At 35.2% G+C, this 22412-nt stretch overlaps 1 protein-coding gene across 3 annotated transcripts in view; it reads right to left on the bottom strand.

The window, feature by feature from the left end:
• Window positions 1-358: 358 nt before the first annotated feature.
• LOC136035630 (activin receptor type-2A-like) overlaps window positions 359-22412 on the bottom strand; it is a 130434-nt gene continuing 108380 nt past the window's right edge. Inside the window, exons 11-15 of one of the 3 annotated variants that reach the window (XM_065717524.1) lie at window positions 19591-19806; window positions 15118-15210; window positions 11010-11108; window positions 6256-6429; window positions 363-2440 (exon numbers count right to left, since the gene is read on the bottom strand). In XM_065717524.1, coding sequence (XP_065573596.1) covers window positions 2010-2440; window positions 6256-6429; window positions 11010-11108; window positions 15118-15210; window positions 19591-19806 — 1013 coding nt within the window. In that variant the 3' untranslated portion in view covers window positions 363-2009. Of the gene's footprint in view, window positions 2441-6255; window positions 6430-11009; window positions 11109-15117; window positions 15211-19590; window positions 19807-22412 lie in introns of all 3 variants that reach the window. The other 2 variants (XM_065717525.1, XM_065717526.1) reach the window with 2 other exon arrangements.

Genomic DNA, 22412 nt, shown 5'->3' on the forward strand with positions numbered 1-22412 from the left:
CTAAGTAGGAGATTTCAATTTGCTCACAGAACTTTTTTAATCGAAATGTAACTCCAGACATCCAAAAAGCGTATTTTGAACACTCTTGCAGAAGAAATAGCTGATAAATAGCGAAAAAAAAAAATCAGGGGTACTAAGCCAACCCCAGCTTGGTTTACAACATTGACGAGATAGGCTTGGAATTTAAAAGTAAATGATTTCTTAGACCACACTGCTTTCCCATTAACAAAAAAAAAAAAAAAAAAAAAAAAAAAAAAAAAAAAAAAAAAAAAAAAAAAAAAAAAAAAAAAAAAAAAAAAAACTGCTTCATCTATCAAATGAATGCATAACAATACCCAAAAAATCCATACGGAAGACAAAATACAATAATTTTTTATTTTAACTTTAATATTCAATCGATTCTACGTCGTATGTATTCATAGTCAGTGGACAACTAAACAGCGACAATGACAGCTTAAGAGACAGTAAATTTCAACAAAGATGATGAAATTCTACAGAAAAGAGATGGCTCGATACAACAGGTAAAACATTTGTTTTAGATAAAATAGAAATAAAGACAGGTAAACAAATTTTAGAAGGAAAAATGGCCAACTTTCTTTTGCTAAATTTTCTAAGGCTTATGTTTCCAATCAAGGGTGGATTCAAGATTTTGTTTGGGGGGGGGGGGAGACGAAAAACCTTTCAAAAACACATAAAAAATTATATGCATTTTTTATGTTTTTAGGAATAAAAAAAAAACTTTCGAAGAATTACAATCCAGTAACCTCCCCCCTGGATATGGCCCTTGACTCCAAACCTCCTGAAAGAGGGTTTACTTTCTTATGTGTCGTGCCTGTCTTATGAAAAGGATACATTGTGAACCTTTTCTCCTGAACTACTATCAATAGAGGGAAAATATATAAATAAATAAAGGTAGATAAAAAAAAGAAGGAAAAATTAAAAGCAAAGCAAAAAACTACAAACCAAAAAAGGAAAAAGATATCTATAATATAAAAAAGAGAGAGGATTTATTTTCAATGACAAGACTATTTTGGCGCACACCCAATCAAAGAGTAATATACGAAAAAAGTATGTTTGCTTTATAAAAATAGCTTAAAGTAGCCTAGAACTAATTGTAATTACTTCTCAAACATGTCCAGTGCTACAAGAGACATAATTTCTATCACATGAAATCGACAAGATTTAAAATACTAGGATATGAATAAGGATACAAAGAAAGCCTCTCTCTTTTTATTCTTAAGAACCAGTTTAAACAAGGGATGCCATTTTAGAAATGGCCATTGGTATGGTCATTTCTTGGTCAATGGCCATTGGTATGGCCATTGGTTTTAGAATGGCAGAAATGGTAGAAATGGCATTTTAGAAATGCTGTTTCATTAAGTTTATTCAAAGATTTTTCTGGCTTTTCAATAGATTTTAAAAATGGAAGGAGGGGGACATGGCTCCCACAAATGATTTCCCTCTTTTAAACGGTCGTGAAATAAAAGTGGTTTAAAACCGTAAACAGAATAAAGAAATTTTTTTTAGAGTGCAACTCTATTCAGAGTTTAAAAAATCATAACATTCTCAGGTAGTCAGTCATTAAAATTTTGAAGAATAAAAAAAAAATAAAAAAATCAATTGCTCCGTGAAATAATTCTTAATAATACAGACATGACATAATAATGATGGTAATAAAGTTTGCAATAAATTACAACAGTACGCACATTAGATGAGGCTCATATGCAGGGAATATCCCCCCCAAATCTTAAAAAATTCACAAATCTTTCTCTGAACCGTTGTATTTTCTTTACAAATCGTTTTTTTCTGCCTTTTCCCGATTAGTACCGCACTTAACCCCCCGTCCTTCCCTTTCCCTCTCAAAAAACAAATCCTGCATACAAGCCTGTAGATGGCATTCCAACCTATACTCAGAAAGTCAGATCTTTCACTCAACACATCATATCACAGTCTTAATCAGCCCTTTTTAGCTCAACTTCGAACCGAGATTACTCACCAAATAAGCTAGATCACACAATATTGGCATTAATCTTAGCCTGCTCTAACAACGGCACTACTTCATCACGACCAAGGTCGTTAACGGGAACGTGAACAACCAACGTGGGAGACGCAACCGAAATTGGACATGGTATAATTGTCGAACGGTCTACGCAAACGTTCTGCAGCGACCTCTCAGACGAATCTTTGGTATTCAAGGAAGAAGTCCTAGGATTCAATACGGACAGATGTTCTCCATGGTTCCGCGGTGATGATTTTTTTGTGAGAGCCCCAAGCAACCGTGATACCATATTTGAGGGATCTTGTGGCTCGTCTGGCTTTGGCGTGTTTAATACCTTTGGCTCAATGACCACGTTTTGAACGTAGGATATTGGGTTAAGTATCCTATTTACTACATTACTATTGTTAGTATCAGAGCTAACTGACTGCTGATGATGCAAACCTGAAAAATAAGAAGATGTTTAGCCGTAAGATAATGGTGTTAGTACTCTCTAAGTAGGCCTATCCCCCTTGATTATATGAGATCCGTAAGTACTTGAAGATTATTTTCTAGATTCGAAAATTAATTATTTTAGAATCTATTATTTTAGAATTAAATTATTTTCTAGATTTGGTGTTGCCTTTTTCTTTACTTTTTTTGGCTACACACATTGCACAGTGGGCTACAAATAAGCCATTATTATTAAAAATGAAGAACTTCATGTATAGTCCCAGTTTTACAGGGTAAATATACCCTGTTTTGTCTCAAGGCTGGGAGATTGATCTCAACCATACAGGGAAAGCTTCTTTTTTATAATTGATATTTACGTATAAAATAATTATGGTTTCAATTTTTTTTTTCACTTCAATGACGTGATCACAACAACTCTATTGATATTATTATTAACTTTTTTTTTGTAAATCAGTTGAAAATGCAATTATTAAGATATGAAAATGTTTATACAAATATTATTAAATGATAACAATAAATTAAATAAATAAATAATATATAAAAATAATACTTATTAAAATATGAAAATGTTTATATAAATAGAGTTAAACAATAATAATAAAATTAAATAAATAAATAACATATATAATAATAACAATATATGTAAATAATATTTATTTAAAAATGGAAACATTTATACAAATAATACATTTATTACAGTAAATAATTATAATAATAAAATTAAATAAATAAATAACATAAACAATAACATATATGTATATATAAATAATATTTATTAAAATATGAAAAATACTATGATTTCCATTTTTCGAGGGGGGGGGGGGACTTAAAAAACTACAATTTCCTGTAAACTGGGTATGTTTGGGTCCATAATAACCATAAATATTGTTGTCTCCTCTCTTTTTGATCCACCTTTCAATTGCAATAAGTTTAACACCGATCCTCCTTCCCTTACATCCTTGAAGTGTTAGTTTAAAACAAAATAAATACAAAATGCTCATAACATATTCTACAAAAATAAAAATAATATTTACATACAAATAAAAATTATTATCTTTGATGGGGAAAACTGAGACCCAGACTGAGACAACTTTTATTAAGACGGGAAAACTGAGACCCAGCTGTTACACATTTTCAAAATTTGTTTTCCTTATTTACTAATATTCAAACAGCGAATTTAAAATACAATAAATAGAGAACGCTCTTACTATATTCTTCAAAAATAAAAATAATGTTTACATGCAAATAAAAATTATTATCTTTGATGGGGAAAACTGAGACCCAGACTGAGACAACTTTTATTAAGACGGGAAAACTGAGACCCAGCTGTTACACATTTTCAAAATTTGTTTTCCTTATTTACTAATATTCAAACAGCGAATTTAAAATACAATAAATAGAGAACGCTCTTACTATATTCTTCAAAAATAAAAATAATGTTTACATGCAAATAAAAATTATTATCTTTGATGGGGAAAACTGAGACCCAGACTGAGACAACTTTTATTAAGACGGGAAAACTGAGACCCAGCTGTTACACATTTTCAAAATTTGTTTTCCTTATTTACTAATATTCAAACAGCGAATTTAAAATACAATAAATAGAGAACGCTCTTACTATATTCTTCAAAAATAAAAATAATATTTACATACAAATAAAAATTATTATCTTTGATGGGGAAAACTGAGACCCAGACTGAGACAACTTTTATTAAGACGGGAAAACTGAGACCCAGCTGTTACACATTTTCAAAATTTGTTTTCCTTATTTACTAATATTCAAACAGCGAATTTAAAATACAATAAATAGAGAACGCTCTTACTATATTCTTCAAAAATAAAAATAATATTTACATACAAATAAAAATTATTATCTTTGATGGGGAAAACTGAGACCCAGACTGAGACAACTTTTATTAAGACGGGAAAACTGAGACCCAGCTGTTACACATTTTCAAAATTTGTTTTCCTTATTTACTAATATTCAAACAGCGAACTTAAAATACAATAAATAGAGAACGCTCTTACTATATTCTTCAAAAATAAAAATAATATTTAGATGCAAATAAAAATTATTATCTTTGATGTACTACTTGTTGAGTCTCGTGGAGAAACACTGTCGTATATCGTCACATATTCGAACTTTTACAGGCAACACCATCCCCCCAGGAGAGAAGACAAAATTAAAAAAAAAAAAACTTGGGGATAAAATCCAACAGATACGCCTAGAATGCTTGGAGAAAGATGACTTGGAACTGACAGAAAGAACTAATCTAGCTGCCAAGTCTCCTACAATTTGAGGAGAGGACGAAGTTACTATTAGGGCCATATTATATTTAATTCATTAATATAATAATTTAATACAAAGGTAATCATAATCCGAGGTCTCATTTTGGTTCAGAAGGGCTTGGGAAGAGATTCAAAAGAAAAAAAAATTGCGAGTTCAAGACGTGGTCCACTCGGCGAAGGTTACTCTACTATCTTAACAGCCCCCCCCCCCCAGCCCACAATGTATGAATTAATGGGGGAAGACAGCCTTGTGTGGAAAGAATAAAGAAAGAACGATGCGCATTACAACACGATGCGCATAAATGTGTCCAGGTGGAAACTAAAAGACTAGCCAAATGCCATAAATCCCATGAGTTGTTCACCGCGTGTCCCCCTTTTAACCCTTCACTCCCTCCCCCTTTAACGGCGTTTTGATGGACCCTCCGAGAGTTTGCCTAACTAAAACCATGACTGCAAACAGTGCTGCAGGATAACCATGAGGAGTGGCCAAGCCAACGGAAATTATAGCCAAGCCTAGTTCATTTGCCTATAGTTCATATAGCCTAGTTCACTTGTCTAATCTACAGCCAAGTTCATTTGGACGACACAGTCCAAATGAAAAGCAGCTCGTTACCGAATGGAGTGCGAAGTAGTCGTGATATAGGATTTAAAGGAAATTAGGACTTCTCGGAAGGGTGTAAAATAGAGCGAGTGTACGCTGCTGGTGGCCTCAGGCGGCTTGGTGCTGCAGTGAGTTGTTAGTAGTCGTAGTAGCAGTAGCTAAACCACTTTTCATCAGCGCTTTATTCAAATAGTGTTATGAGATTGTTTGTACTTTTTTGTCAAAAAAGAAGTACTTGAAAACTGCTAAATCTTCTTCAGATTAATTAAGCTAGTAATTTGTTATTAAGCCCAGTTGATTTACTAACTAAACGAAATTATTAAGAAAGTTAATTAAACAAACAATTCTTCAAATATATTTAGAAACCATCTTTAAAAACATTTCTTGAAATTGAGAACTTTTCATTGAAAATTCTAAGAGCTTAGATAAAAACACTTTAATCGTCCCCCGACTGAAAAAATCGTCTTATTTTGATTTCTTAGCATTAAGGGGGAGGGGGATATAAAATAAGTCCAAAATAAGGGGAGGGATTGTTTAACACCCTTCAAAACAAAATATAAAAAACATTCCTAAATGATATATATCCTACGTATTTCTCAGCTTTAAGATAAGGAGGCAGTATGCCAGCCCACAAAATCCCCCAGAAAAAACTTTCTCAATTCTTGTAATCAATACCCAGCTACTGCTAATGATACAGGTATTAGTTCTGTGGAAATAGAAGAAGGCATGATGCCATTAGATGATGCCATGATGTCAAGTAAACATTAGAAGCAAGAACTGCTGATCTTGTTTATGTACGTTTTATGTTTATGTGTCAATTATGTTTGTAATGTTTATTATATTAATTAATTATGTTTACTAATGTGACAAGTATGAAGGGCACGATCAACAACAAGGTTTACTAGGATTTCTTTACCTCTTCCAACGCTTGGTACATAAACTTGAATACTTTTTGAGATGAGTGCGTTTCCACTGATTGACAAATCTTCAGAGTTGTCTTTGTTTAATGTGTTCCTTTCCAAACATGGGTTTGTCCCGTGATACGGTTGTACCTGAGGACACCAGGGATAGTCTTTGTTAAAATTCTTATCTAAAAAACAAACATACAAAATAGTAAAAGAATCTCAAGGTCGCTCTACTAACACCCAGCAGAAAATTGAAAAAGTGCATTTTTTGTTTCAATTTATCGTTCCTAAGATATTGTCAATACGGCTTTTTAACAACCTGGATGCACAACTTAGATACCAATACAGTTATGAAAACTCCTATCTTGCCCATGAGAAGCTTTTGGTACAGAGCTCTGAACTTGACGCCCCCTCCATCCCGCGCTCCGACGTGTAGATCGTACTACAACACCATTGGCGGGAACGCGATTTTGTTTTGCTGCATAGGTGGTGAATAGTTTCGTGGTGAATTGTTGAATACGTGCCAGTTTCCTGTCTCCAACCGCTAGCATCGCTACCGCGCACTGTGTCCCAAAAATAAATCGAGTTTTCATAACTGCATTGGTATCTAAGCTGTGATGAAAAAGCGTGTTTTGACTTAGATCAACATTTCCTGAAAGCTTCAAATAAGTACCATGAACTGTTCCTGAAATATCGCAGATACACCCTTTTGACAACTTAAAAAATCTTCGACAACTTTTGGTAACTAAAATGCACTTTTTTTTATTTACCTGCCACGTTTTTATTATTCATTAGCACTTCAATAGTTGAGAGTTTATCTCACTAATTCCTATGTTTTCAAATAATTTGTCTATTTGTAGTTTTTCGAGTTTTGAATTCCCTTGACGAATTATTTATTCTAACTTGCACTTACATTTACGTGGATTTTTAGCTAATATTTTCCAGGGAATTCCTTCAGACAAAGGGCGGAAATACTCCCCCCCCCCTGATTGGCAGTTATGATTACTGTGGATACATTTGAAAACACCATGGATAGGCCTTTCTAAAACTTTTGATGAAAACAAAACAAAAATCGACGAGAAAATTTAAAAAGTGGGGAATTCTTGCAACAAAAATGTAATTTTCTTTTATAGTTGTTACAAAAATTCGACAAATCGACTAGATTCAGTGATCGTAGAATACACTGAGAAATAAAAGAAGACATTGTATCAGCCAGAAATAATACAAAACTTTAGACAAAGATATTGAGAGATCATATACAGGGCCATATCCCGGATTTTTTTTCATGGGGGAAGGGGGGGTAAATTTTCGGCTGGGTGGGTAAGAATAAACTAAAAAACGCATCAAAAATTAGTTTGTCTTCATTTTCGTTACGTTTTTTTTTTAGGAGCCGGACAAACATTACAGGGGGTAGGGTCAAACGAAGTTTCTTGGATGTGTGTTGCCACAACTGAGTTAGGGCTCTAGACCCCGTATCACCAAGCTGAAATAAACCCACTGTGCCACCACAGGAGGTTGAGAGGTTGTTTCATTTGTTTAGAAAATGTTTTTCTAGCCACAGACTTTGAACTTAATTCAATACTTTCCTTTAATTCGAAAGTTGAAATGTGTGAAACATGTCGTTTTTTCATTTATAAAGTTTAGAATAATAATATTTTAAACAACATATAGTTTCGTGCTTCCTGGTAGTTTATCCCTTTACTACCCTTTTTAACGTTTTATTCCGCTGCTTATACATTTTCTGTGGTATTTTTAATCATTTTATATATAGCAAGTCGTATACAGTTCTACAAAGCCGTATCTAGGGGTGGGGGTTACCATGTTTAATCCCCCTTCCCCTTTAAAATATTTGTCCGACTCGTAAAAACGTAACAAAAAATGCATATAAACAAATTTTTGGTGCGTTTTTCAAAGTTTTTTTTTTAGAGTCCCTCACCCCCAGACTCCCCCCGAAAAAAGTCGTGGATTCGCCCTCGGTATTTTATATATAATACTCAATTATATTAACAAAACGATCCCCTTTTTTTTGTTTTACTTGCTAATCAGCAAAGATTATTTGTAGCAAGATGTGAAAGCTCTTATGTTCCATTGTAAGCAAAAATTATCAGCAACACTTTCACTCATAGTAGATATATTATAGTTGTACCCACTAGTTAGCAGATCATGATTGGGTACTTGTTAATTATTCAGAATTCACTCAAAAAATTTTGATGTGTAGACCTGTAAACACCGGTTTCATATTTCACAGCCACAAGACTTAATTAGTTTCATAGAATGCATTGGACTTATATAATTTGGGCTGTATATTTCCACATCATGGGGGAGGGAGTGAAGAATTTGGACAGGGTGAGGTTAGCAAACAATTCTTACTTCATAATATGCAGAATAATTGTAGCTAATACATTTTGCATGCAGACCCGCTGTATTTTACTCCCCCCCCCCCCCAATGTGCATATACATAGCCTCAATTATATAAGCCCAGTGCATTCTGTCACCTGTCACTTGTTTTTGTGGCTATAAAACCGGTTTTCTAAGATCTTAGATTCAGATCGAAATTCTTGTCTGTTCATATTAATTAATTAAATTTTAAAAAAAGTTTTTTTTATGGAAAATAAGCAGCGACATTAGAACTTAAAACGAACAGAAATTACTTCGTATATGAAAGGGGATGCTTTCTCATCGACACCCCGCTGTTTACGCTAAAGTTTGACTCTTTCTCTTAACTCTACCTTTTAAAACAGTAAAAACTTAAAATCCCTAACCTAAAAATCCCCCTGAAAACGTCTGTACACTTCCAAATAACCATTACTATATGTAAGCACTGGTCAAAGTTTGCAACTTGTGGTCCCACTGTGGGGACTGTGGGGGAGTATTTCGTCCCCAAAAACATAGTTATAAGGTTTTTTTGACAACGCTGAATAAAATGGCTATCTCAGAATTTCGATCTCGTGACTTTGGGAAAATAATTAGCGTGGGAGGGGGCCTAGGTGCCCTCCAATTTTTTTGGTCACTTCAGAAGGGTACTAGAACTTTTCATTTCCGTTAGAATTCCCTCTAGCAAGATTCTAGGACTACTGGGTCGATACGATCACCCCTGGAAAAAAACAAAAAACAAATAAACACGCATCCGTGATCTGCCTTCTGGCAAAAAAATACAAAATTCCACATTTTTGTAGATAGGAGCTTGAAACTTCTACATTAGGGTTCTCTGTTACGCTGAATCTGATGGTGTGATTTTCGTTAAGATTCTATGACTTTTAGGGGTTATTTCCCCCATATTTTCTAAAATATGGCAAATTTTCTCAGGCTCGTAACTTTGATGGGTTAGACTAAACTTGATTAAACTTATATATTTAAAATCAGCATTAAAATACGATTCTTTTTATATAGCTATTGACATCAAAATTAAATTTTTTATAGTTTTGGTTACTATTGAACTACAGTTCGTTACCACGACGAACTGTTTGACAAGTACCCATGATTGTTTTTTAATTTATTTGCTCATTTTTCTATCTTGTTAAAAATAACCTTTGGCTCAGTTCCACGTTAATTTTTAGTATTCATTTACATTTTGCCCAGCATTAAAGCAGCCCTTGTCTCCTAGATCATTCATAAATTGATCATCAATGATCAATGATCATTGATGATCATTGAGTTTGATATGAGTTTATTCAAGGACTGTAATGGAACTTTGGATATTGATTTCTCAAAGTTATTTTAATGACAACAGACAGACTGACAAAAAATGATTGAACCTTGAACGACTTGTGACTAAAGACATCTTGTATACTAAGCAGAACTCATATTGCTAGATGATGATGGTGTGTCACCGCTATTGGAGACGACTTGTCACCAAAGTGGCTCGATGGAACGAAAGCTTGGCTGCAAAACCTCAAGAGAATCCTCTCTGAACACAGGCTATATAACTCCACTTCAATTCACACACTGCAGGCTCTGCCTTAAATATTAGCGAAAACCCAAACGCGGCCCCCCCCAAAGGTCAAAAATTTCACTAATTATAGAGTCGGAGGGACGAAGAATAACCATGAGACTCAACCCCTCCCCCCACCTGTCCAAGAAAAACATAAATTCTGTATACACCTCTGGCTCCAGACAAGAATTAAACATAGCTTCCCAGTATGTAATGCCATATTTACCAATCGGTTCTGAGACCCACACTATCTGTAAAAGCCACGGAGATCAAGTCTTACCACTTCCTAATAATAAGTCCAAATTGACTGAGTACAGGAGAGAGAGAGAGAGAAAAAAAAAAAAAAAAAAAACCTACTAAACGGATCCTGAGAGTATATTTTGGAGAGTAGGCTTAACTAAATCATAGAATAAATACCACATACTACGTATGCAGGTGAATACTCCGTTATATTCTGCAACAAATTATGACAATGAAAATACACACAAGCCTCAAATCTTTCAAATAAATTATATAAAATCAAGAAAAACCATTTAAAATCACAATTTTTCCATAAGCTTCTAGAAGAGGACTAATTTTTCTCGCAATGTCCATACAAAAAACAAATATCACTCCTGTAAGTGGAATGTTTAAAGAAAATGAGTCGTTGACGTAACCAAAAACCGTACTAAACACGAAAATAAGGTAGATAGAGGAAGGAGGAGAGAGAGAGAGAGAGAGAGAGAGAGAGAGAGAGAGAGAGAGAGAGAGAGAGAGAGAGAGAGAGAGAGAGAGAGAGAGAGAGAGAGAGAGAGAGAGAGAGAGAGAGAGAGAAAGAGAGAGCAAAAAACTTACCAAACTCTTTTGCTAAAAAGTCTTGGTCATTATTCTGCGAAACATCAACGGTTATTACTGAACTGTTTCCAGTATTATCTCCCGTGGCTGCATCAGAATCTTAAAAGAAAAGAAACCATTTATCATATATATCATATCCGTATCGAGGATTTTTGTTCCGTTGGGAGGGGGAGTTGCAAAAAAAAACTTTAAAACGCATCAAAAATCCGTCTTATGCATTTTTATCACGTTTTTACGAGTCTAAAAGCATTTCAGGGTAGGGGGAAGGGGGTTAAACCCCCCGACTCCCCGCCCACCTTTATACAGCCTTAACTACAACTACTACGACTACTAGCAACTCATTGCAGCACCAAGACGCCTGAGGGCAACAGAACTACACCCTCCTCTTCTATCCCAATCTATTCAAAGCCTTGCTCTTTACACCCTCCCAAAAAGTTCCAATTTCCCTTTTATCCTTCTTTATGATATCCTCCCACTTCAAGCAGTTCGGGACGAACTACTTTTCGTTTGGTCATGGAGGGTCGGCGAAAAGGACGATCTTTGGCAATCTGTCATCCTTCATCCACAGAACGTACCCTAGTCATCTCAACTTTTCTCTCACTATAGTCCTAAAAAGCAGGATTGAACCATTTTTCGTACAGCTTACTGTTCGAGACACGGTCAGTAAGCAGAGTACCCAAAACAATCTCACATTACCGTTGCTGTGCTTCTTAGGACAAAGTCCATCAAAATGTTCCGTATAAATGGGGATAGAACGCAACCCTGCCTAACTCCTGATTTAATACGAAATCAATTACTATCCTCATTTCCCACCTTAACCGCAGTAATGTTGTTCTCGTACATAGTACTAATTACATTAATATATTTATCTGGTACACCACACAATGGTAGAACCTTCGTTAAAGCTCTTCTATCAGCTGAATCCAACGCTAAATACTAGTTCACAATAGTCTAACTCACATTTCACACTTCAAAACACACCACCTAAATTAATTGGAAATGTACTACCATACAATTTACTGCCAGTTCGAAAGTACTGCCTCATAATCAGAAGTAGTTTCAGGGGAGGGACAGAGAGGACACTTGCCCCAGGCACAAAAATTTCAGAGGCACAAAATCTAAAATAAATAATCTAACAGTTATAACAATTTTGTAATTTTTGAAATTTATTTTTGATTAAAATAAAGCAGAGGGCGCAGTTAATACATTAAAATAATTAAATAACAAAAATAACTTACAAATTATGGACTCCTGCATCCCTAAAAATACTAACTGCAATGTTTTTGGGAACACCCCTACAAATGAAGTCACTGAAGAAGAAAAAGAGGAGTTCTATTCAGACGACATCCCTTCAAGTCGTAGCCAAAGATATACCCAGTCATGAAGTTTTGTGCTTCCTAGGGGACTTTAACACCAAAGTTCAAAATGACCGATCCTTCAACCCACAAGCTGTTAGCTAACATGGTCTGGGTCAAAGAATCGAAAATGGTAAGCTTCTGATTGATTTTGCCTTAATGAATGATCTTGTAGTTGGTTTTCAGTTTCCTCACAGCGAAGTGCACAGGTACTCTTGGACGTCATCAGATGGAATAACCAAACATCAGGTTGGTCACCTGTTGCTCATTTTCAGCAGAAAATGGCGATCGAGCCTACAAGATGTTCTGGCCTACAAAGGAGCTAACGGATCAGATCATAACCTTATGATGGCCAAATTCTGTCTAAAAGAAGATATGTAACAAAAGGACAGCCCCAACCCTGTTTTTAGACTCCAAGACATTAAAACGAGCTTTCACAATGGAGCTACCAAATAGATCTGGACCACAGGAGCTGACTGTGAAACAGTATGGGAAGTCATGAAAGAATTCTACCCCGAAATAGCTAAATCAACCTTGGGCACTCGTAGGAGCTCTAAAGACCAATGGCTGTCCGAGAAAACGTGGCAACTAATAGAACAGAGAAAGAAGATGATAGTGTCTGTTCTCCAACAATAAGTCCCTGATTGTCTTGTTTTCCAACACGAGCAGTATAAGCTCTTGACAAAGCTGTCAAGCAAAGTATCCATACTGATAAGCAAAACCTTCTAAAGCGTAAAACACTGCAGGCAGAAGAAGCAGCAAAAAAAGGAGACTTCAAAACCGTTTACAGAATCACCAATGATATAATAGGGAAACGACCGACAAATGGAGACGGCCCTGTCACAGATTCATCGAGGGTACTGGTGACAGAACAGAGTGCAGTCATGGGCAAATCATTTCGAAAATTTACTGAATTGACCCGCCCCAAAAGAGTCCCCTGACATTCTAGAGATTCCCTTCTTCTCCCTGAATACCAGCAAGGAACCGTCTTCTGCCAGTGATATAGGACAAGCAGCAAAGAAACTGAAAAACGGAAAATTACCGGGACTGGACCGCACATCCGCAGAATCATAAAGGCATCAATATCCTAGTGTATCTCCCTTTGGTCTTTACTCTTTACTCGGATTAAGACAAGAGCTAAAGTGCCATGAGACTGGAAACGCAGCACACTCGTCAGGATATTCAAAAAGAAGACGCTACCGAGCCGGGAAACTGACATGATATAAGTTTATTGTCAATACCTGTGAATATGCTCTCACATATTATCCTGCAGAGAATCCAAAGGTAACTTGAGCATCGCTTACAAGACGAACAGTATGGCTTCTGGCCAAATTAATCATGTACGGAACTCATATCCACAATTCTAACTGAAGAAAGCAGAGAGTGGCTTTTGGAAATTTACGTGATCTTTGTGGACTTCGAGAAGGCTTTTGACTCCGTAGATCGTGAAAGCCTATGGAAGACTCTCATTCATTATGGGATCCCTGAAAAAAATAGTAACGATTATTACCACCATTTATGAGGGTATTTATGAGGGTCAAGACACCAGAGGGTCAAACTCGTTTCTTCCGGATTTTATAAGGAGTAAAACAGGGATGTGTTATATCACCATTACTTTTTGCGATAATGATTGACTAAGTCATGCATAACAAAGAGACAGGGGGTATCAGATTAAGCCCCGTAGTCCAGGTCAATGATATTGACTTTGCAAACAGCTTAGCAGTACTTGAGTAAAGCAAAAAGCGGCTTCAGAATTACTAAATAAGGTCATTGTAAAGGCAAACAATCTTGGCCTACGTGTAAATGCTGAGAAAACCAACTGCATGGCGACTAGTGACTCTCCTGTGTCCATTAAATGTGGTGACCAGGATGTTGAAAGTATAATACCTAGAAAGAATCATCGACAACAATGGATCGATAGTGAAAGAAGAACTAACCGGAATCGGACAGACAAATGGCGCCTTCAACAAACTACATCAAGTATGGAGATCTCAGAGATATTCTCTGCACTGGAAGATACTCGTTTTTAACAGCAATGTTTTGTCAATGCTACCCTACGCAGCAGAAATATGGCACCTGAATCAAGAACAAAAAAGAAGGGTCTTGGCTTTTGAAAACTCGTGTTTTCGTAGAGTATTGAATATACACCGGTCACAGAGGATGACGCAACAGTCTCTTGTAGCCGACCATCGCCAGAGTCGGAAGGTGGGACATGTCCTCAGTAAGGACAACCATAGACTACTGACTACTGGACTACTGGAGACTCGTAGCTAGAGAAGACCCTAAACGCACACTGCACTTGACCTACCAAAGGTATCTAAGCAACTCGCACACCTCTGTTTAACCAGAATGGGAAGAAATCACGGCAGCAGCAAATCTGAGGGATAATTGGTGGCTCCTTCTTGATGCCCTTGGTGCCTCAGGGGGGCACAGGCGGAGCTAAAATCAAAGGCAAGGTAAATAAAAACTTTGTTAAAATGTGGCCTGAAAAGTTTGTGGGAGACATGAGGGGGGGGGAATAGTCAACATTTCGCCTCAGGCACAAGAGACGCCTGAACCACCATTACCCCATAATAAAATACTTTACACAAATTATTTTACTACGTAGCACTCGCACTAAAGTCACAAACATAGGATGTGTGGGTGCAGGAAGTTACTTCATTAAACGACGCGTTCCTAAAAGCTTATTGAGGCAAATCTTTCCAGCAGAGTATAGCAGCATTTTGTAATACAGGGATACCAAAATTACTTACTAATAAATTTATGACTGTCAAGAAAAGAATTCCTAGTTATCACAGCATGCTTTAGAGGCTCGGTCCCCAAATTTGTCAATCCCTGGGTGTGGCCTGTAAATAATTTTTTTTAGTGAAAATTTAGACGTAAGAGTTACAAGCTCAATGAGGTGAATTAAAAGTGAAATATATAAATGAATTTATATGAAAATAATAATATACAAATATAAACAAAGGTAGATTAAAACATAAGAGTAAAAGCTATATTAGCTACTAGCCTAATAAAAAATACCAGCATGATCTCAAATAAAGTAGGTACTGTTAGTCACGAATCCTGGATTTTAGGTGGATACTTATTAGAAATTTATGATTTGTTTTTACTTAACAGATTTTGAATAGTTTAAGTAATAACTGCGCTCAAGGCAAGTGGGGAGCACTGAATCTACCTCCCCTGAATCTACCAATATAGCAAGAATAATTCTCTGGCACTACTCTGGCAAGCTACGTGGTGACACCTGTAAGATCTCAAATGTAGCAGGTGTTGTAAGTCTGGATTTTTTGGTGATGGCTTACTTGAATCTTATGACTGATTTTTACTTAAAACACGTTGAATAGTTGAAGTAACAACTTAACCCAATGCAGGTGGGGAGCACCCCCTCTCCTGAATCTACCACTACAGCAAGCTGCTAACTCACAGTCTCTTTTTGGACATAAGCAGAGTTTAGAGCTCAATTAGGTAAATTAAAAAAAAAAAAAAAAAAAAAATCCAATTTTATTTCTCCGTTACTGCTGTGGTCAGCTACGCAGGACACCTGAGAGATCTTAAGTCTGGCGTGTGGCAGTAAGCCACGAAACCAGGATTTGGGGTTGCTGATTATTATAATATCATGTCCTTTTTTACTAAGCGGATATTTAAAAGTTTAAGTAACAAGTGCACTCAAGGCAAGTGGGAAGCTTTCCCTTCCCTAAAAGCTTCACTGCATTAAGTAGCTCACATGCTCTTTTTGACATGTGGAATTAAAAACTCAATGAGAACATACAAAAATAAATAAAGGAATAATAACAAAAGTAAAGTAAGGCAAAATACTAAAATCTACCTAAGGTTTTACATAGAAACGAAATCATACCCAAAATAAATTTTAGATTTTTTTTTTTTTTTTCGATTCCGGACAGCTCCAGGGACCAACTGTAAGATTTTCAATGTAGCAGGTGCCGTAAGTCACGGACCTAAGATTTTGGGAAGGGCGGTAGTTGATTAGTTTTATCACTTTTTCGCTTAGCAGATTTTAAAAGTTCAACTAACAACTAGAGCAACAGTAAGTGGGCAGCCCCGCTTCCTCTTTTGTATCTGTCATTGCAACAAGTTGCTAACTAGAAGATTCTTTCAAGGATTACCACTATCTTTTCTAAGAATACAAGAATTTATATGCGTATAAATACGCTTATAAACATGCGTATTGTCAGCGGATAACCTAAATGAATCAATTTTTCAAAAAGGAATTAGAATATAAGATAGACACAAGCATCTGAGTGGTTTTTATGAGACTTGACCATCGTACTTTTATGTACCAAAGAATTTTGGCAATTGATCTTAATATCAGGGCTCGGAATGATTCCTGCTCATTAGAAAAGGGACCAATAGTGACTAAAGTGGGAAGGAATCTTGATTGCCATTCATGGTCAAAACATTCCTTTGCTCATGAATCAGAAGCGGTTGCCAAGTCACCCTAAGAATCATCATATTCATGAACCTCGGAAGGAGCTCATTTTCTGGGGAGACAGGTCAGTTGTCTTTGTTTTTCCATTTTCTTTCTGTTCAAACTTTCAGTTATGTTTATTTACACAAAAAAAGAAAAGCAACTTCAAGACTAGAAATAAGTAAAAATCCATAAGACTTCATTTCGCAAGCTAACTCTTCACTTCTTCGACTTCTTGAGATATTGAGGAACTTGCTTATCAGTTCCCACTTCCTCTTTTGTATGTCAGCCCGCTCTTTTTCATCTGTTTCATTTTTTTTTTTCATCTTCCGCTAGGAATGACGCATGGACGGACTTATTTATCAACAAATGAAATGACATCATTTTTATACCATCCTAAAAAAGCCGTAGGACAGATTTGCCTCTCACTCACTCGGACTATCTGCCATGGCTAATTGTAGAAAAAAGCCAAGACAGATGGTCAGAGTGAGTGAGAGGCAAACCTGGAATAAGCCCTTTTTAGAATTGTATAAAAATGATGATCATCTCATTTCAGTGAGAGGCACTATCTTGTGGGGAATTAGCCAGGGCGGTGTCCACAGAATCTTTCGAAGCCACCTCTCTCTGTAAGCAATCGGTGGCCTTTTTCAAGAGGCCATCAATGATTGCTTGTCTTTGCTTTTCAGAGGCCCCCTTTCCTTGTAACGATTCCTCAAGTCTATCTAGCTTTTTTTTTTTTTTACTTGAAATGTCAACTAGGTTTAGTTCTCTTTCATTCTCTTGGTCTTGGTCGCTTCGTTCAGAAGCTTGTTCCTTTGCCTTGTTTTCAATAGTCTAAGTATTTTGATCAAGCTAACCTAACCAAAGTCAACAACTCTTTGGGAATAGGAAATATTTCAGGTTTGCCTTCATGTGTTCAATTCATCAATTACAAACAGATTTGAATTCAGGACTCTTTCTGATATGGAGGCTCTGTCCCACAGAAAAAGTCTTCCCGAGAGCAAAAAACCGCTGTTAATGTAAGCACTGTTATAAAATAATATCAAGCTCGGACAAAAGCGTATATTTTCGCCCATCAAAAGTGTCTATCATAGAGAAGACTTGATGCCACAAATGGTCGGTATATAATGGCGTTGGTTAAACTGAGCTCGCAGAAATATTAACTCCTACTGGGATCTCTCAAGCGAAACCTCAAGATGAGGCACTTCTTGATCAAGTGTTCAGCAGCTGCCTTGAAATACCTTCGCGCCTTTATACGGAATCCTTGTCTTTCTACCAAGCTGAGTTTCTGAGCATAAAAGACAAGCTCACTTGCTTACCTACATTAGTGTCCTGCAAATAGTTGTCTGAGTTCTCAAGCAAACTGGTAAAAATTCCATCAGCAGACGTGAGAATGTCAGGTTTCAGAAGTCTAGCTAAAACAGTGAGAAGTAAGCTTTACAGATTAGCATGAAGAATATTCACAAGGGGTTCGCTGCTACGAATTTCACAAAAAGCTCAGACGATGAATACAAGATTTCAAGTTCTGCAGGCATATATTCTTTTTTAGGTTGCTTACAACCTTGAGGTACTTCGCTGAGGAGGCGAAATTTTTCAAAAGTTTCTTTGATGGCACGTAACAAGAAAATATTTCAAAAGTGACAGCCACTGATGAATCGTTCGACAAACAGCAGGACCCGACGTCAGCCATCTTCCTGAGACGAGCTATATATCACTTCGTTTCAGAAAAGAAAAAATCGAGCCCCGTGAAGAAAATCCGGCAAAACGACCAAATGATAGAAAGATACGAAACAATCGTAATATTTTTTGCATAAAATAATTTCATTTAACGCTTATGAAATAATTTAAAATATAGTAAATATAAAAATTATTTGATAGTAATAAATTATAAGAGCTATAAATTATTAGAAATAATTTGATCTGTAAGAATTATAATATATTTATAATTTAATCCAATAGGTTGTATACAATTCATTTAATTGAAAACCGTCTACAAAAAATTGAAAAAGACGGAGCATAATATGGAAAAATATAAAGAAAATAAGAAAAAAGATTTATTATTATTATTTAAATATAATATTTATATATCAAACATAAACTTAATTTAATAGTTCATGGGTAAAACTAGAGCTTTTTTGTTCTTAATATATATATATATATATATATATATATATATATATATATATATATATATATATATATATATATATATATATATATATATATATATATATATATATATATATATATATATATATATATACATATATATATACATATATATATACATATATATATACATATATATATATATATATATATATATATATATATATATATATACATATATATACATATATATATATATATATATATATATATATATATATATATATATATATATATATATATACATAATATATATATATATATATATATGTATTATTATAGTAGCGATAATTAATTTTATACTTCTTAGGAATGAATCCAGGAGGGACTTCACCTCTGTGTATAGAGTGTAAAGATCGTGCTTTTTTGGCATTAAGAACAAAAAAGCTCTAGTTTTACCCATGAACTATTAAATTAAGCTTATGTTTGATATATAAATATTATATTTAAATAATAATAATAAATCTTTTTTCTTATTTTCTTTATATTTTTATATTATATATATATATATATATATATATATATATATATATATATATATATATATATATATATATATATATATATATATATATATATATATGTTATATAATATTATAACACATTACACAATAATACATGCAAGTACCTTTCGTCCTTTCCCAAAGAATAGTCATTTCCGTAAATCTTTCTTCGACACAGACCGCTGTCAAGCGAGCTTCCGAGTCTTGATCCCAGCAGTCCTCTATTGTTTCTCGAAGAAGTCGAATAGCAGGGTTATTTTCTCGCCAAAATTCTGGAAACAGAGGCCGAGCCTTTAAACGACAAACGAGATTCTGAAGACGCTCAAAATCAATGTGCGGGCCTGGAAAACAGCCTATTCAGAAAAAAATGGAAAGTACAGGGGAGAGGGAAATGAGCAAAGCTGCAGTCAAGGCCGACAGGTTAGGGGAAGAGTTTAATCAAGGGGAAGGGTTAGGGCATTTGATTTCCCCTCCCCCGAAACGTTTGTTCGACTCGTATTAGCATAATGAAAATGCATAAAAAATACATTTTTGATGCTTTAAACTTTTTTGTACTCCCCCCCCCCCAAAAAAAAGAATAACAAAATCCTAGATACGGCCATGGCTGCAGAGTTTTTAGATAATTAATATACAAAAAATAAGTTTTTCAAAGAAAAGTAAATACCATATGAAATTTATGGTCAGCAGATACAAATACAGGGTAATTTTCAAAGAAAAGTAAAGGCCATATTAAACTCAAGGTCAGCAGATACAAATACCCAGGGTTGCCACCTGTAGCACTATAGTGCTAATTGTAGCACTATTTTTGCCTATGTAGCACCGTAGCACGACCAGGGTAAAATGTAGCACTATTTCGGAAAGTCTGGAAAAATGTAGCACCTTAGTGCTACAATTTTCGGGAAAAAAAATATTAGGACCAGTGTCAGCAAGTGAGGGGATTTAAAAAGACTGGAGGAGGATCTTCTGCTGAGCTTTCTAGTTTGATAAGTTCTCTTAAGTGGGAATTTCAACTTCTGTTGAAGCAACTTGATTTTTCCTCAGGAAAAGAAAACTCGCTTGGTGCCAATTTCAAATTGTGCTTGACGTATGGATTTTAATGGAGGTAGACAGGTGAGACTTACTGACAGCTTACTGCAATAATTTCAGTTTTGTTGGTTAAAGAAATGGTAAAAAAAAATCATGATACAAGAGCATCTGAGTGAAGTGTACAGGCGAATTCAGGTACAAGAGGGTGACCTTAAGCTTAGGTTAGCATCTTTTAGCCATTTTAGGACCATACTTACCAATACTTAATTGCTAAAAACAATTCTTTCATCTTCCGTAATTTTCTTGTGTACTTGCTCTCTTGATCAGATTGTAGCTGGAGTCCATGTCTATCTTTTGGTATGTCAAATGCTTTTTGCCCTGCCTTTGTTTTTGAGCAAAGCAATGGAGAATTCCATTTTGTGTCCAGATGAAGATGAAAGGTCAGTGTCTGCCATTTATCCTGTTCAAAACTGTATTTTCACGGTTTCAATCATATTTTTTTAATTCCTAATCAAATTTAAGCTCTTCTGACCTGTTTAAAACTGCTGTGGTCACAAACTCAATTAAATTATTGGTTTTTTTTTAAGTAGCAGAATTGCTTTTTCTATGTCTATTTTACTTTGAAAGAGTTCAGATGTGCTCTAACTGGACTGTACAATCATAGAAGGGAATTTATAACACTGAAATAAAAATAATAAGTAAACAAATTACCGATCTAACTGTCTGGTTCAAGAAAATGTCACAAAATGTTGGATCAACAGGTTTAGATGATACCTTGACACATTACAATATATTTCCTCAAATCCTTTGTCTGGGCTATACAAATCTCAAAAAGTGGCTTGAACTACTGTCTGTTTCCATTTGAAGTGGAAATCAGTATTTTCTTTTATGGTTTGAAGATTGTTTTATGTTTTCATTGGTTTTCATTCAAACATTTGTGGAAGCGTGCTTCCCTCAGAGCAACTAAACTAGACAAAAAACTAAAAACCCGGTAAGAATGAGGTAGCGGGTAGGCTACTATCAAAGTGTCAAGTCAACATTTGGTGACATTTCTACATATTACTAATGAGATCGGAAATTTATTTTGTAAGTTCTATTACTGTTACTAATGCCACCTAGAAACGGGTGCCAAAGTTGTTATTAAGGCTTCTGTAATTTTTACATGGTTTTAAGGTTTTGTTTCAAACTAAAAATTCCCATTATATTAATATTTAACAAACAAATGCTGCATATGTTGTGGTAGGCCTACAAACCTGGAGACCCTGTCTATCAATCTCAATCTAAATAACAAAAAGCTGTTCTTTTAATTTTGATCCCATTAATTTTCAGCCATTGACTGAAACACATGCTTGTTCAAATGTGTTTTTCTTTTTTTTGCAGCCATGAAACAAAGTACATTGACTCAGTTCCTAGCCAATAAGAACAAGAATAAATCCGATTCGTTCTCTGATTCTGAATCAGTTGTAAAAATCGACAGTTCCCCTTCCTCTTCTGAATCATCTGATGATGAAGAAACCTCCGAATCTAGCTCAACTGATAATCAAGAAGCGAGAAAACGCAAGAGTAGTCTGAAGCCAAACAAACAGAGTACTAACCAGAAGAAGCCGAAAATATCCAACATGCCCAGAAAAATCAAAAATCGAAATAAATTCTGTGATAAGTGGAAAATGGATCCTGAACTAGATGGGTTTATTAGTAAATCTGATATGAACAGTCAGCATGCTCATTGTAATTTATGCAAGAAAGATATTCGAGGAAGTATCTACAATGTCAAAAGACATGTCAAGTCTATATTTCACAAGCAAAACGTGCAGGCTATGAAATGCACAGTGCCTGTTGACCAGTTTGTGCAAAAACCGGAAGTGCAGAAGAAGCAGCTTTTTGACGATTCAGTTAAAGATGCTGAGCTACGCCTGGCAGG

Source organism: Artemia franciscana, chromosome 14, assembly GCF_032884065.1.
Source record: "Artemia franciscana chromosome 14, ASM3288406v1, whole genome shotgun sequence".
NCBI classification, from domain to species: Eukaryota; Metazoa; Arthropoda; class Branchiopoda; order Anostraca; family Artemiidae; genus Artemia; species Artemia franciscana.